Here is a 14,704-nt window from a genome sequence, read left to right as displayed (position 1 = left end):
TTTGTCATTTTGCATAATTGCACATACTTTAAATTCATGTATATCTTTAGTATACATTTTTAATTTCATTTTGTTACTCTTTTTTTTTTATTTGCACCCAATTCTTCTCATGTATTAAAGATGTTACCCAATTGCTAATAACTGGGTTATAGCAAATGACCAACTGATACCAAAGATTACAGTTAATTAATTGGACATCCTACCTGCAGGATCAACCTGCCTAAGCGGCGTTCTCGGGGAACTGAGGATGAGGAGGGCGAGGGTAGTGTAATGAAGAACAGTGGCAGCAGTGAGCAACTGGATGCAGATGGTGACACAGCCAGCGAAGTGTCGAGTGAAGTGAGCTTCTCCTATGAGTTTGCCCAGACAGAGGTCATGATGAAGGCCCTGGGCAATAATGGTAAGGAGGTGTTAGGAAAATGAAATATGCATATTCTGCATGGACAGAACATCACTTAGTTTCGTCTGGTATGTGCGTTTTCTGATTCACGTACATTTTGTCCTGTCAGACCCCATGCAAGCAGTGCTGCAGTCTCTGGAGCGGCAGCATGAAGAGGAGAAGCGCTCTGCTCTGGAGCGACAGAGACAAATGTACGAGCAGGAACTCCAGCAGCTCCGCAAGAAGCTGAACCCAGACCGTCTGTCCACAAGCCCGTCTGGAGGGTCAGTGTCTGGCCAGCAGGGACCGGGACAGCAGTCTCACTACCGCAGCCTGGAGAGACTTAGTATGGGAGGGATGAGTCATTCAACCAGCGCTCAGAGCAGACTGAGGCAGTGGAGTGAGGACAGGTGGGACTGTCTGTCTGTCTGTCTGTCTGTCTGCCTGTCTGCCTGTCTGCCTATAGAGAAGTGAATTAGAGACTTTTTACATCCTTGTATTGTATGTCTGTTTGGATATGAATGCAACAAACAAACACCTCCTTATATTCCCTCCTACTCGCCTCGGTCTCCTCTTCTTCTCTGACACCTTCTCTCCTCCATCAGGGAGGCGGTGCTGGTGAGGAGTCTGCGACGGCTGAGGGAGCAGATAGTAAGGGCAAACCTCCTGGTGCAAGAAGCCTGTTTCATTGCCGAGGAGCTGGAGCGACACACAGAGTACAAAGTCACTCTACAAATCCCATCGGACAACCTCAACGCAAACCGCAAGGTCTCTCACACATAAACACGTGGACACTCATACACACATTTCCTGTCTTCAGAGCCAATTCCCTTATCGTCTGTGTGTCTGTATGTGTGTGTGTGTGTAGAGGGATGCAGTGCTCAGTGAACCAGCAATTCAGGTTCGACGTCGGTGTCGAGGGAAGCAGATCTGGAGTCTGGAGAAGATGGAGAACCGTCTGGTCGATATGAGAGAGTTGTACCAGGAGTGGCAGGACTACCACGTCCAGCACCATGACAACCCTGTGAGTTGCTGATATGCACCAATACAGTAAACAACTACATTAATTATATAATGAGAAATGAGGACACACCCTTTGACCAGCTTATGGAATCATAAATGATGGGCACGGTTGAGGACCTACTTGCTAACATGCTAAAACTTTCATAGCACTAAAAGTTGCATTCCATGTTCTCCTGTTTTGCCTTGAACAGGTGATGCGCTCATATTTCCGTCGAGCGGACCCGTTCTTTGACGAGCAGGAAAACCACAGTCTGATCGGCGTTGCAAACGTCTTCCTTTCCTGTCTTTTCTATGATGTCAAGCTGCAGTACGCTGTTCCCATCATCAACCAGAAGGGGGAGGTGGGTAGTCAAAGATTTTATAAAATTCTACATCTATTTTTCACAGCTTTCATTTGAGTCTCTAAAATGAATTTCACTGTAAGAATGCCAAAGTACTGTAATATTGATGGGAAAATACAATGAAAACTATAAAAAGGAAAAGCCAGCTGTAATTGTGGAGTGGACTACCTTACATTCACAGACACATATTCTCGGTGTGGTTGCAGTGCAGGCTGTTGTTTCGTGTTTTTTTTTATTTATTTTATTTTTATATGTTTTCCCACTCTGTGGTCAGGTGGCAGGGCGCCTTCATGTGGAGGTGGTGAGAGTTGGAGGGGGATTGGAGGACAACATGGCCGGAGGAGATGAATCTGACAACAACCAGGACGCTGAAGTCCAGGATCGTAAACTGGTCTGCATGGTAAGACGGACAGATCATCAGCCAGAAGGACATCATCTCTGTTATTCAGACCTGCTTTAGTCAGTAGTTTGAGTCATTCCAGGAGCTTTGATTTGTAGTTCATGGAGCATTGAGTGCATTAAGTCTATTTTAATTTTCATTATACACTGTCCCGCAATACATCCCACCTTTAATAATGTTGAGATTGTATTATTAGACTGCATTAGTTTTCGCTTACAAAAGATATGTTTAAATGTTTAAATGACTTTTTACCTGCACCTCCTCTACAGATAAAGATCCTGCAGGCCACTGGTCTTCCCCAGTACCTGTCCAACTTCGTCTTCTGTCAGTATGCATTCTGGGACCAGCCTGAGCCCATCATCGTGGCTCCTGAAGTAGACCCGTCGACTTCTTCGCCCAGCACCAAGGACCCACACTGCATGGTGGTGTTTGACAGCTGCAAGGTGAAACCTGGGAGGGAGAAGGTGGACAACAAGTCCAGATTCAATGTTTCAATGAACTTTGTCTGGGTTTAATTGTTATTGTGTTTAAACTGACACATGAGGAGCAGGAAAGCAAATATTAATATTAGTGGTGGTGGGGGCTCTCAGTTGTTGTGTTGTTGTTGTGGTGTAAGACTGATCTTTCTTTGGTCCTGTAGGAGCTGGCAGTGTCAGTAACAGAGGATTTCATCGAATACTTGACTGAAGGGGCAGTTGCCATCGAAGTGTATGGACATAGACAGGCTGATGCAGGGAGAAACCCCGCCCTGTGGGACCTTAGCATCATCCAGGCCAAAACACGCACACTACGAGATAGGTAAACACACACACTCACCTCTGACTGGTAGTCTTGTCTCACAAGACTAGAATGACTAGCTTTCCAGTAACTGATGAAAAACCAGTGCACCAGTGTTGCCCAGAAGTGCCAATAATCTTGTTTTTTGAAGGTGGAGTGAGGTAACACGCCGCTTGGAGCTGTGGATTCAAATCCTGGAGATAAACGAGAACGGAGACTTTGTCCCGGTGGAAGTGGTTCCTGCTCGAGATGTGCGGACAGGGGGAATCTTCCAGCTGCGGCAGGTAGGGATAAGACAGAACACAACCAGGTAGAACTAGCAAACAGCTGAAAAGCCATCTTCAGAATATTTTCAAACTAATGTCCTTTCTCCAAAATATGTGTGTCCTGCTCCACCTCCTCCCCCTCCTCATCTTAGGGTCAGTCAAGGCGAATCCAGGTGGACGTGCGCTCAGTTCAGGACTCGGGCACCATGCCTTTGATTGCAGAAATACTGCTTGCAGTGTCAGTGGGTTGTGTGGAGATCAGAAACACCACGGCAAACCAGGAAGGAGATGAGATGGACAGTTATCAGGTAGACCAGTTTAATACAACCCTACAGTCTTGTTTGCCCCTTTCAGTAAGTCCTCCATTCAGTTACAGGGGAACTGAAGATGATTAACGACTGGTTTATTGTATAGGAAAGAGACCTGGAACGTATGCGGGGCCAGTGGTTAGCAGCTCTCACTAAGAGACAGGAATACCTCGACCAGCACCTGCAGAGCCTGGTCAGCAAAGCAGGTAATGCATAAAAGCACACATGTCAGTATGCTTACACATTCAGAAATCAGTAATGCTGCTTTCTGCTCCTTTAACTTAAAGTTGTATTGAAAGGCATCTTCAGTATTAGGCCAGTTAAAATTTGAGTGTTTTTTAGTTTACAGTGTGTTTAACATTTGAACGCTGTTGTGTGCACAGAAAAGACAGAGGATGACATGGAGAGGGAGGCCCAGCTGCTCGAGTGGCGCTTGACTCTGACAGAGGAGAGGAACGCTGTTATGGTGCCCTCTGCTGGCAGCGGCATTCCTGGAGCACCTGCTGAATGGTAGGACACATGGCAGGGTGTGTCTGATTTGGTTTATTCAGTGTTTCCTTGTGATTGCCTCAACTTACCTTTATGGTATATATACCACGCTTGTTCACAGGGTTCCTCTGCCAGGCATGGAGACTCATATTCCTGTTGTCTTCCTGAACCTCAAACGTAAGTCTCTTCCATTCTGAATGACATATGCTCGCTCACATGTTTTTCTACTCGCAGGCTGATTTACAATGTTTTCTATTGGTTTTCCCAGCCGATGACCTCAGCTCACAAGACCAGTTTGAGGTTCCTGAGGCCGGAGGTTGGGATGCCACCCTGAGTGGAGAGGATGAGGACGATTTCTTTGACTTACAGATCGTCAAACACTATGATGGAGAGGTGAGGATGGACCTGCATGAGTTTTTTTTCCGAGGAATTCCTGGAGTCTGTTTTGGGAATCGTTTCAGTAACCGGCTGTGTTTGTCCAACCCTGCAGGTAAAAGCAGAGGCATCATGGGACTCTACCGTCCATGAGTGTCCCCAGCTCAGTCGTGGGGGAGCGTGGCCGGAGCAGCGAGTATACCTGACTGTTCGAGTGGTGGTTCAGCTGAGCCACCCTGCCGACATGCAGCTGGTGCTCAGAAAGAGGATCTGCGTCAACGTTAACCCGGGCCGCCAGGGTTTTGCCCACAACTTTCTCAGAAGGATGTCCACCCGTAGCACCATACCTGGCTGTGGGGTCACCTTTGAGGTGGTCTCCAACATCCCTGGGGTAAGGCCACGGTAAAATGTCAGGGATTTAGTGTTTTTGCCAAAGAACACCTCAGCAGGGAGGATTATTTAACACACATCCTCTATGACGTTTTGTCCCATCAGGACGCCCCTGGTTCAGAGGACAGGGAGATGCTGGCCCGGCTTGCTGCCAGCGCACACAACAGCCAGTCAGCTGATGATGAGGCTGCAATTGAGAAATACCTCCGCAGTGTCCTCAGTCTGGAGAACATCCTGACTCTGGATAGACTCAGACAGGTAAATGGAGAAACTGGTAGATTTAGACAGTCTGATAGTTAGAAGGTTAATCCATGTGAAATTGTAACACACAGCAGCCTAGAAGACTCATTGCTTGTTTAATATTAAATATATCAAAAGTTGTGATTTGCTTTTCTTCTTCACTGTACTTTTTATCCCTTCCAGTATGTTGAAAATGTCCTGTGTGTGTGTTTTTAGGAGGTGGCAGTGAAGGAGCAGCTGACGAGCAGAGGGAAGAGCAGCAGACGGAGCCTAAGTTCTCCTTCCGTCCACAGGGTAAAGACAAATACAACGCCATTATGCTGTCCAATATATCACAATATGATATGAATTCTCTCAATATACTGTCCGTCTGTCCTTTCATCCTCAGCTGTCTGGAAGCAGACAAGACTTATCCACAACCTGCCTGCTAGACGATAAGGTAACACACGCTCTTTGCTTCTTGTCTCAACATCAAGTTCAAACTTCAAATGTGTTGTAATTGTTTCTGAATCCAGTGTCAAGTATTTGTCTGATGTAACTAAATAAGACTTTAGTGTTTAAAGTAAAAATGTGAAAACTTCTCAATCTCAAGTCGATGTGTTTATGTACAGCCGTGACATCTGGTTTCACATGTTGATGTACTACAATACACACATTTTTGCCCTGACACCATAATTCATTCTTTTCACAGCAGTGTCCTGTCATCTCTCTGTCTGTTTCTCAGGGTCGATGGGAGAGTCAGCAGGATATCTTCATGCCTTCTCAGTTTCACCGCACCCTCCCCCGACCGGCCTCTTCCCCTTCCACCTACTCCACCTCCCCTTCATCATCCCCAACTCCCTTCGGCATGACGCCGCCACAGAACCAGGAACCAGAACAAGGTAAACCTCCTCCCTTTCCCCCTTTTGCCTTTCCTCTCTTCCCTACCATGAACTCTTCACTGTCACTTTTCCTTCATACTTCATTCTCTTACTTTCCTGCCAGTTCTTTCCTCCTCTCCTCTTCTTTCCCAACAGGTTTATCCATTTCTACTACGTGCTGATCTCGTTAATGCTTTGGCACACTCCTTGCTTTGCTTTACCTCTGCTTTCATCTCTTCTCCTTCTGCTTGATGTTGCCAGCGTTCAGCAGTTCACGACACAGTCCCATGTGTCGTTTACATAATTAAATGCTGGGTTTCCACACTGTTTCCTTCCTCCCCAGTTATATTTCTCCTCCTACCTGCTCCTGCTGGCGTCAGTCACATCTGTTTCTGTAACATGCTTTGTCTAGTGCAGTGTGTTTCTTCTCTCTCTTCATATTCATTACCAATCCTTTCAGTGTCTAGTCAGTTGGTCTGCTCTTATCAATCTGAGTATTTCTGTTTCTCACAGTGATTTCTTGCCCATGTGCTTTACATTAATTCTGTTCACAAAATGAGCAGAATTAATCTGTTTATGTTTTGTTTTGTTTTTATTTCTGTTTGACAATTCAGTGAATAGAAAGTTTAATCACATTGTAGTAGCTAAATCAACCATCTGTGTGTCAGTGTGTCTTATGGTCAGCTGATGTCTTCTGTCTGTCACTGTGTTGGGGTTTTTGGCCATTTTCTGGACTCGCTTTCAACTTCCTGTCTTAATCTTTCACACCTCTCTACCCTCCCACACCTGCTCATCTTTTCCTTGCTTCCTTCCTCTCTTCTGCCTCGTCCTCCTCTGTCACTTCTCCACCCCCTCCCCCAGGTCGTTCAGGACTTGCTGCCTCTTATCTTTCAGTTAAGGCGCTGGTTCCTCAGATGCCCAAACTGCTCAAGTCTCTGTTTCCGGCACGAGACGACAAGAAGGAGTTGAGACCTTCACCACACAACCAGCAGGTCAGCAGAGTCAGCAGAGCTCAGTGCATCCTAGAATACTGTGCCTGGTTGCATAAACTACCTTAAGTTTCAAACTTGAGTTTGTCCCTTATGCAAATGTTAAATGTCCTGCACATTTCCCTAAGCTAAGGGGTTCATTTTGGAGCGTTGCATAAAGCCCTTTTAGGTTGTCTCCCAGCCTCCAGAATTACAATAAAAATAACATGTATATAATTAGTCATGAATTATGCTAGACTGGTTCAGCTATTAAATTTCAAACTCTGGCGCGAGGCAAGCGTCATTGTTTGCTTGTCATGACCTTGTTTGTTGTTGCTCAGCAGCATGTTCCTCGCATCATGACATCAGGAGGGGACGACAGCCGAGTCAAGGCTGAGACGGTGAGATTGTGTCCCTGTCCAGCTTCCCCTTAGAAGTTGACCAGTTTTCATTGTTGTTATTGTTGTTGATGTTTTGCAAACTGCAGTAACATAAATGTGTGTGTACATTATATATGGCTTTGAGAGGTTTTTGTGTATTTACCTACTAGCTCGAAGGGAAACTGCATTATTTGTGTAGTTGACCACTAAGTGGCTGGAAATGTCAAAAGAAAACATTAGCAGACAATGCAAATGGTCCTTCAACATGTCTTTGTATTCCACATAACACACCCTAGACTTTATAGCAAATGATTGGTCCAGTGGGTGATTATAACATTTTTGGGGAAGTTGATTATTATTGCTGATTATTGTTTGTTGTTTTGCCTTGTCTGCATGCTCTCGTCTGTCCCTCCGTTCCTGTGGCAACCATTGGTTTCCTGTAGACTGCTATTCTACGGCCCCCAACCAAAGACAGACGGGCAGAGTTCCCAGAAGTCCCTCCTCTTCCTGTGCATGACCCGCATGACACTACCCCCCTCAGCCCTCTCAGCCAGTCATCAAGTGGCTACTTCTCCAGTAGTGTTTCTACAGTTACCCTGTCTGACGTCCTCCAACCCTCCTCCTCATCTTCCTCCCTCCTGGCTGCTGAGACTACGTTACCCACAAACCTCCAGCAGCAGGGTGCTGACAGGAACGATGTTGTGACCTCTCCTCAGCCTAGCGTCAAGGTGGCCGCCGTCACTCCACCTGCTTCCCACAGCACAGCCAATCACAACAACCTCACTGCGGAAAACTCCTTCTCTGAACAGAAGCTGGCCAACTCAGGAGGAGGAGGAGGAGGAGGTGAAGGCTTTGAGAGGCTGGAGATCTTTGTGGATGATGAAGAGCATAGCCACGAGGATGTACTGCCTGATTGGCTGTCAGATGGGGCCTGTGTTACAGTGGGAAGCAATAAGGCTGGGACAGTGCGCTACGTGGGAACGACACAGTTTGCTGAGGGAGTGTGGGTCGGGGTGGAGCTGGACACCCCTGTAGGTAGGTACTCAAATAAAAAGAGTCACTTCACCCAAATGATGCAATTGCTTGAGAACCCACATCCTCAAACAACAGGATTAAGAGTTAAAGAGCAATGCTCATTTAAATCAGTAACATTACTGTACTGTGTACAGTGTAGTAGAATACACTGAAACACTGTAATTGTCACAAATAATTTCAGAATGATCAGCTGAGCTCTGATTGGCTCCCCAGTCAATACGCCGCCTTTGATTGGTGGAGCTTTTCAGTTTAGTGCTGACTGACTTCTGATTGGTGGTGATGACCTTCTTCGTTTTCTCCCACAGGTAAAAATGACGGTTCGGTAGGAGGTCATCGGTATTTCCAATGTAAACCAGGTTACGGGGTGCTGGTTCGCCCAAACCGGCTGTCATGCCGTGATCGGACCAGTAGGCGCATGGGAGAGTTCGCTGCTCCCGCTCACGTCCCCGTCCTGCGAGGAGAAGCCATTGTTGCCCGTCGGGGGGAGAACCGCAAGTCCTGGAGCAGTTGAGACAGGGAAACCAGGAGCTGGATGGGAGAGATGAACTCCCCACAGCCCTCCTCCTCCTCCTCCTCTCTTCTTTTCCTCCCAGCTATGCAACAGGCTCCTACATCAGAACTGACATACTGCCTACCCTCCTAAACTTTAAAAACTACATTCACTACATCCATTAACAGGTAATGGATACAAATAGAATAATGTCAGTGAAGACTATTCAGAACAAATGCAAGTAAGTTGATGAAGGACTGTGCAGAATATATGGAAGTCCATGGAAGGACTATTATCACGTGCGAAGATCATGCTAAATGACTGGCGGTCAGTGGGAAGACTGCCGAGAGTGATTGGAGGTCATTACAGACTTTGTTGTATTCGAGTGTTGCAGCTCTGCAGGGGTGTGTCTGGATGATTTGCCTCAGAAATTTTCTCTGAGTTGATATACAGGGATGCAAACTAGTCACACTTTAGAGCTGCTTTTTTCTTTTTCCTGTAAATATATATTTTAACTTTTCTCATTTAAGACTGCAGAAACCTTTTTGAAAAACAAAAAAAGCCTTCATCTTTCTCAGTTGGATGCTGGCTGATGGATTTATTTGCCACTTCTATTTTTTCTTCTTTTCACCATTCATAATGATTAGTTATTCTTTGTAGTCGTAGCTAGAAAAGATCAAAATATACTGTATGGACATTCTGATTTGTAACCACATTCTTGTGACAAGCTGAAAACACTGTCTTCAATGTAGAATATTGTCCCGTAGTTTTTCTTCAGTAATTCTTGTTCTCCCTTTATGTCGCACTATAATATGTGCGTGAATGAGGAAATTGATTTTTTAATTTTTTTATTTGCTGTCAGAGCGACATTAAGTTCAAACCATGCCAGTCACGCAGTGACTTTCACCTGCGCTGCGTTTGCATCCCTGTATATGACGTTTCTACCAGATAGCCCTAGAATCCCCCTGCTCCAGCTGCCTCCCCTGAGCTCTCTATGTCTGCAGATAGACACTTCGACTCGCTGTTTGAGACACGTCTCCTCCTCCTGGACTCCTTCTCTTTTCTTTTGAAGATGGATCCTCCCAGAATGTGCCTTCACCATGGCTTGGTTTGCATTTGTTTGTCTGTATATTTAATGTCTGCTAGCTGTGTTTGTGTTTAAGAGAATGCCTTGAGCTAAGTGTGGGGTGATCTCAGGGACTGCAGAGGGGAAAGGACAAGGAGGGGTGTGTATGTGTGTGTGCGTGTATTTGTAAATGCTGTACAGTGTTGCTCTTTGTGCACAGGTTCATGTTGTCCTAGTCGTGTTGATGTTGAAGATTATTTGTGTAAAGCAGGAAAAGTTGTGTCCTTGTTGGACAAAGCCACTATGGGAGCAAGCTGTTCGTACTGGGAGGCTTTTAAAGTCGATTTTGCACTGGTGACGTCGAATAAGAAGCATCTGTATGTGAGCAGAAGGCGTCTGGTCATGGTGCAGGTAGAGGTAGAGCTGTGTTAACAACGCGACGTGTGACAATGTGAAAATGGCTCTTGATGACCTTAAACTAGAGCGTGCTCTCCATCTGAGCGGGCCGTCTTGATGTCTGTTCTTGAGGCAGATTTGCTAGTTATCCGCTGTGGCTGACATTTGGACACCAGGAGGCGCTGTTGAGAGCAGGATTTGGTGGCGTGTTGGTGGGAAACAGGAAACAGGTATGTGTATGTGATGAGGAAAAGAAAGTGAGATGGACACGCAGATGTTCTGCTGCGTGTTTCATTCTTGAGCAGAGAATCAACTTGCTTCTATGCATGTGATCTGTTTTATAACAGATTTTATCTTTTGCTTCTGGGTGGCTGACACAAGTTGTTGCACATTTCAGGAAAGTCTTCAACACAAGAGCAGTTCTGACGATTGAGCATTCCTGGCATGTCTGTTAAAGAAAGATTGTTTTTATTATTAGTTCTTATATTGAACATCACATTCCAGAGGGACTAACATTTTACAGTGACCTTATTCTTTGCATATGAATTATTGAGAAAGTGTTAGTGATAAACCACAGCACTGTTTCATTCATTGTGTAGATCATCAGACTACACGTGTTCCCACTGCTTATCCGCAGGTTAAAAAGGGTGCGAGGAGTACTACTCGGCCTGTGAAAACGGTTGTATAATATCATATGTAGCTCTAGAGCGAGCTTTACAACGTCTGAGAAATTAGCCCTGAAGATGTCATCAGGGTTACTACATGAAGACGACACATTTTGAGCAGAAAGCCAGAAAGGCACATGGAGTTTGATAGACATGGACATATAACACATTGGGAGAGTCTAACAGAAGAAATTCTAGAGTTGCATTGTGGGAGATGCAGGCTCTAGTGTTTTTAGAGCTTAACTCATATTGATCCGATATCTCAACTTGTGGTTCTTCAGTTGTGATTCTTTCTGTTTCATTGACATGTTTTTCACAAGTTTCCTAATCGCTATGCTAAATTATGGGAGTACCTGTTGAATAAACTAGACTGAGGTCAGTGTAAAATGTTTAACTGCAGTGATGCTGTCTCACCAAGTGAGCAACAGGCATGTGTTTATGGTGGATGATGGAAAAGCAGTGTTTCATCATTACTTGGTGTCTTTTAGTACCATGTCTCATTAACAATGGCCAGGCTAAGTTCATAGCCTGATGATGACGACAAACCTGAATATGCTAGTTGACATGTTATTGATGTCCACTGAGGTGACATCCAGTTTATCCATGTATACTGAGGAGTCTATGCAGATTCCTGATGAGATGATGTGACGATGCATGCTTATGATACATTATCTGGAATACTGTGCGCATGTAAACGCACTTGGTATGTCCAAACACTATCATCTTTATGGATATATGTTTTTCCATTCTTTTTATCATGCGTCTTCTTAATTCGAGAGGCATGAATTTACTATTTATATTTAAATGCTTGTACACATGCATTTATCGCATGAAAATTGATAAAGCCTTTTTATTTTAATAAATATTGCACAAATGATTCCATGAAAATTGCTGCTATTAGCATTGTAAATTTACCTGTAAATGGATCCATTGATTCATCTAACACTTTCTATCTTTTACTGTATACTAGATAGGAATTCAGTAGTTTGTTTTTTAATCCCAGACAGAAACTAAAGTCAGCGCTTTGGTTCAGTCAATCTATTTTTAATATGAAGCAATTCCTAAAAATGAGGCACTTTGTCATGTGAGCCTTGGAGAAGATGTGGGAGTAAAGGTCGGAATATGTTCTGGGTGAATAATCACTCCATTGACTTTTATTTTTTTCAAGAGGAAGAGGAAACTATGATGTTGGAGTTGAAGTATGAGACGAGGAGACAATGTATCACCATAGTCTAGTTATTATCTGTGATTATCTGTGTATTTATTATCTGGCCTTAAAGCCCAGGACCCTCTGATTGGTTGCTGTAGGTGGCTGTCTGGTATGTTATTGGTTGGAGTTGTGAGGTGTTTCATAGAATGGACTCTTGTTGGGTTGGTTGTGTGTTAGAATATAGTGGCTCATAGCAGTAATGTGGTAATGAAGGAAGGGAGTATGGTTTTCTTGTGTGTGTGTGTGTGTGAGAGAGAGAGAGAGAGAGAATTTTGGGTGGGCGTGGCTTTGATTCAGTCGTGTCCGTGAGTTCTCGCCGAGATGGGAAATGACCGCCAGCTGCCACTTTACTTGTTATACTTCTGACTTGAGCTGAGAGCAACAAACTTTGACCCCCGCTCTCTTGATGCATTTAAAATTCCAGTTTCTGTGGCTGCTGTGCTTTCCTGTCCTGGTCTTTGCTCAGGGCACTGCTAAAGGGGTTTGAGATCACTTCAGGCTTCTGGATGTCCCTTTATGTTACTGTGCCTCAGAAATCACATGACCATGTATCTTCCACACTCTGTTTTCATATCAACGCTTCAGTTCGTTTGCACAGAAGTCTCCAGAGGGGATGAAAGAGTTCATTTCTGGAACACTTGTGTATGTAGGAAGAAAATACAACCTGTCTTTTTGTTTGGTTTGTTTTTCATTGGTCCAGTGTTCTCAAGTTTCCTCTCGTGCTTTAAATTGTACTGAAACGGTTTGAATTTTCTGCTTTCAGTTCAGTGTTTAGAGCGATATTTTTCAGCGATATTCCTTCACTCACTGCTCCACTACACTTCAAGTAAAGAAGATAAAAGTTGGTGAAATTGGGAGTTATTATTTGAGCTAATAAGTGGTGGTAATGAGTATTGTCTTTTTCCAGCACACTTCCTCCTTTATAAATGTCCACACAGATCGCAGCATCGTAAATGCATTCGTTTAGCAGATAAAGTGTGACGCTGACATTAGATAGAAACATGCAGTTCATGGGCTGCGTGATGATCAACAAGAGCCATTTTACTAAAGGAACTGTAATAAGAAAACTCGCATTAGTAATAACAGCTCGGAATGGATTTAATGTTGTAGCTTCATTTCAGTGGTCTCCATCTCTGCCAGCAGTGTTATAGATGTGACTGTATCAACCATAAGAACCACATTCAGTTCTGTTCCTATTGATGCGATTTGTGTCCAGTCATATTCAGACTGCATGTTGATCTGAACGAGTCTTCAGCCCCTCAGAATGTTCTTTTTTTTTTTTTTTTTTTTGTATTGTTTTTGGTTCCCTTTTTTGGGCTGAGAGCATTTGTTTTGCTCAGAATTGGTCCCATATCTTAGTTGCATTCACCTCCTGTTGCATTTCCTGTAGCTCTGTGCTAACCTTGGGGTCGCTGGCCTGGAGCAACATTTTCCCCACCTTGACGTGGCCTTCAATCTGGAGCCAGACTGGTTTTAGCAGGAACAATCCCAGCTCTCTAACTAAACATGCTGTACTATAAACCTGTGCTATTGAAGAGAGTCATTCTGAAACCGTATAAAACCATTCTGGTTCACATCAATGGATGGAGTAAGGTCATCTTCTGATTTTAGTAGAAGGTCATTTGGTCACAGATGTTGTCAGGTTTTTAAGACATCAGAGAGATTTTGGAAAAAGATTTTCACTGATTTAACCTCCTGCCTTACTGGAGGGATGGTCATTGTGTTGCCCCCTGGTGGCCACAAAAGGGCCTGACTCACACACAGGGAATTTTTATCCACAACCAGAAAATCATCAAAATCAGTGAATTTACAAGCCGCCACTGCCCTACAGCAGCATGCCTGACAGCTTCTGCCAACCTGGGATCATTCCGCTTCCAGCCAGAGATCTGAGGAGGTGATCTGTTGTTAAAAAAAAAAAAAAAGCAAACAAATAATAATAATTGAACCTGCAGAAAAGTAATGAGCTTTTGTATTTGCCAGGCACTAAAACATATTTTCTTCTCTCAGTCGTGAGCCTTTTCTACTACCTCTCTCTCGCCTGTCCAGAGTGTTCTGCCACCGTCGTCCCTGAGGCCTTTTAGCTGACAGAGACTTGTACCTGCTTCACGACTGATCCGGCTGCATTCAGCTCACTTTCTGTGTGTTCTCTAATATTAGAATAAACCACACACACACAAGCAATACTTGGCTGTCAGGTGATGCAATGCAGCCCTGTTGCAGGTGCACAGCCTTTTTTTTTTTATTATTTTATTTAGCAGTTTTTGGCAACGCTGACCTACATCTGGGTCTGCTTTTCGAGGAACACTCAGATACTTCTCCTCTTGGTGCATTTTAAAGGCAGTTGGTATCAATACCATGTTGCATTTAAATTTCCTAGGTACCAGCGGCCATATTTACCAGAGCTGTGTAATAATGGAAGGCTAATAGGATCTTAAGGAGGGGGCTTGGTGCTTGGTAAGTCAAGGAGTTTTAGTAGAACCTTGTTACTCCTGCAAAAAACAAAACAAAAAACAAAAAAAACAGCCCCTCCAGTCCCTGTGACCTTTGATTCATCTAAAGATGGATTTTAAAAATCCAACATGGGTTTAAATGAGGTTTCAGCCTGCTCAACAGTATTACTGTATCATCCTAACCAATCACTATCAA

The 14,704-nt window shown here is 44.3% G+C and overlaps 1 protein-coding gene across 5 annotated transcripts in view; it reads left to right on the top strand.

Annotated features, from left to right (window-relative positions):
- kif13ba (kinesin family member 13Ba) overlaps window positions 1–14,026 on the top strand; it is a 41,480-nt gene extending 27,454 nt beyond the window's left edge. For 2 of the 5 annotated variants that reach the window (XM_041939485.1, XM_041939477.1), the window contains exons 17-39: window positions 210–400; window positions 510–789; window positions 985–1,147; window positions 1,248–1,403; window positions 1,594–1,743; window positions 2,018–2,143; window positions 2,413–2,586; window positions 2,784–2,941; window positions 3,072–3,204; window positions 3,339–3,494; window positions 3,601–3,700; window positions 3,878–4,004; window positions 4,105–4,160; window positions 4,252–4,376; window positions 4,474–4,749; window positions 4,854–5,006; window positions 5,205–5,282; window positions 5,377–5,427; window positions 5,713–5,869; window positions 6,710–6,840; window positions 7,158–7,217; window positions 7,640–8,231; window positions 8,537–14,026. In XM_041939485.1, the coding sequence (XP_041795419.1) occupies window positions 210–400; window positions 510–789; window positions 985–1,147; window positions 1,248–1,403; window positions 1,594–1,743; window positions 2,018–2,143; window positions 2,413–2,586; window positions 2,784–2,941; window positions 3,072–3,204; window positions 3,339–3,494; window positions 3,601–3,700; window positions 3,878–4,004; window positions 4,105–4,160; window positions 4,252–4,376; window positions 4,474–4,749; window positions 4,854–5,006; window positions 5,205–5,282; window positions 5,377–5,427; window positions 5,713–5,869; window positions 6,710–6,840; window positions 7,158–7,217; window positions 7,640–8,231; window positions 8,537–8,742 (3,799 nt within the window). In that variant the 3' untranslated portion in view covers window positions 8,743–14,026. The remainder of the gene's footprint in view (window positions 1–209; window positions 401–509; window positions 790–984; window positions 1,148–1,247; window positions 1,404–1,593; window positions 1,744–2,017; window positions 2,144–2,412; window positions 2,587–2,783; window positions 2,942–3,071; window positions 3,205–3,338; window positions 3,495–3,600; window positions 3,701–3,877; window positions 4,005–4,104; window positions 4,161–4,251; window positions 4,377–4,473; window positions 4,750–4,853; window positions 5,007–5,204; window positions 5,283–5,376; window positions 5,428–5,712; window positions 5,870–6,709; window positions 6,841–7,157; window positions 7,218–7,639; window positions 8,232–8,536) is intronic. The other 3 variants (XM_041939510.1, XM_041939502.1, XM_041939493.1) reach the window with 3 other exon arrangements.
- The last annotated feature ends 678 nt before the right edge of the window (window positions 14,027–14,704 follow it).

Source organism: Chelmon rostratus, chromosome 1 (genome assembly GCF_017976325.1).
Source record: "Chelmon rostratus isolate fCheRos1 chromosome 1, fCheRos1.pri, whole genome shotgun sequence".
In the NCBI taxonomy this organism is placed as follows: domain Eukaryota; kingdom Metazoa; phylum Chordata; class Actinopteri; order Chaetodontiformes; family Chaetodontidae; genus Chelmon; species Chelmon rostratus.
The sequence above is the reverse complement of the archived record's forward strand: the minus strand, read 5'-3'. Positions and strand labels throughout refer to the sequence as shown.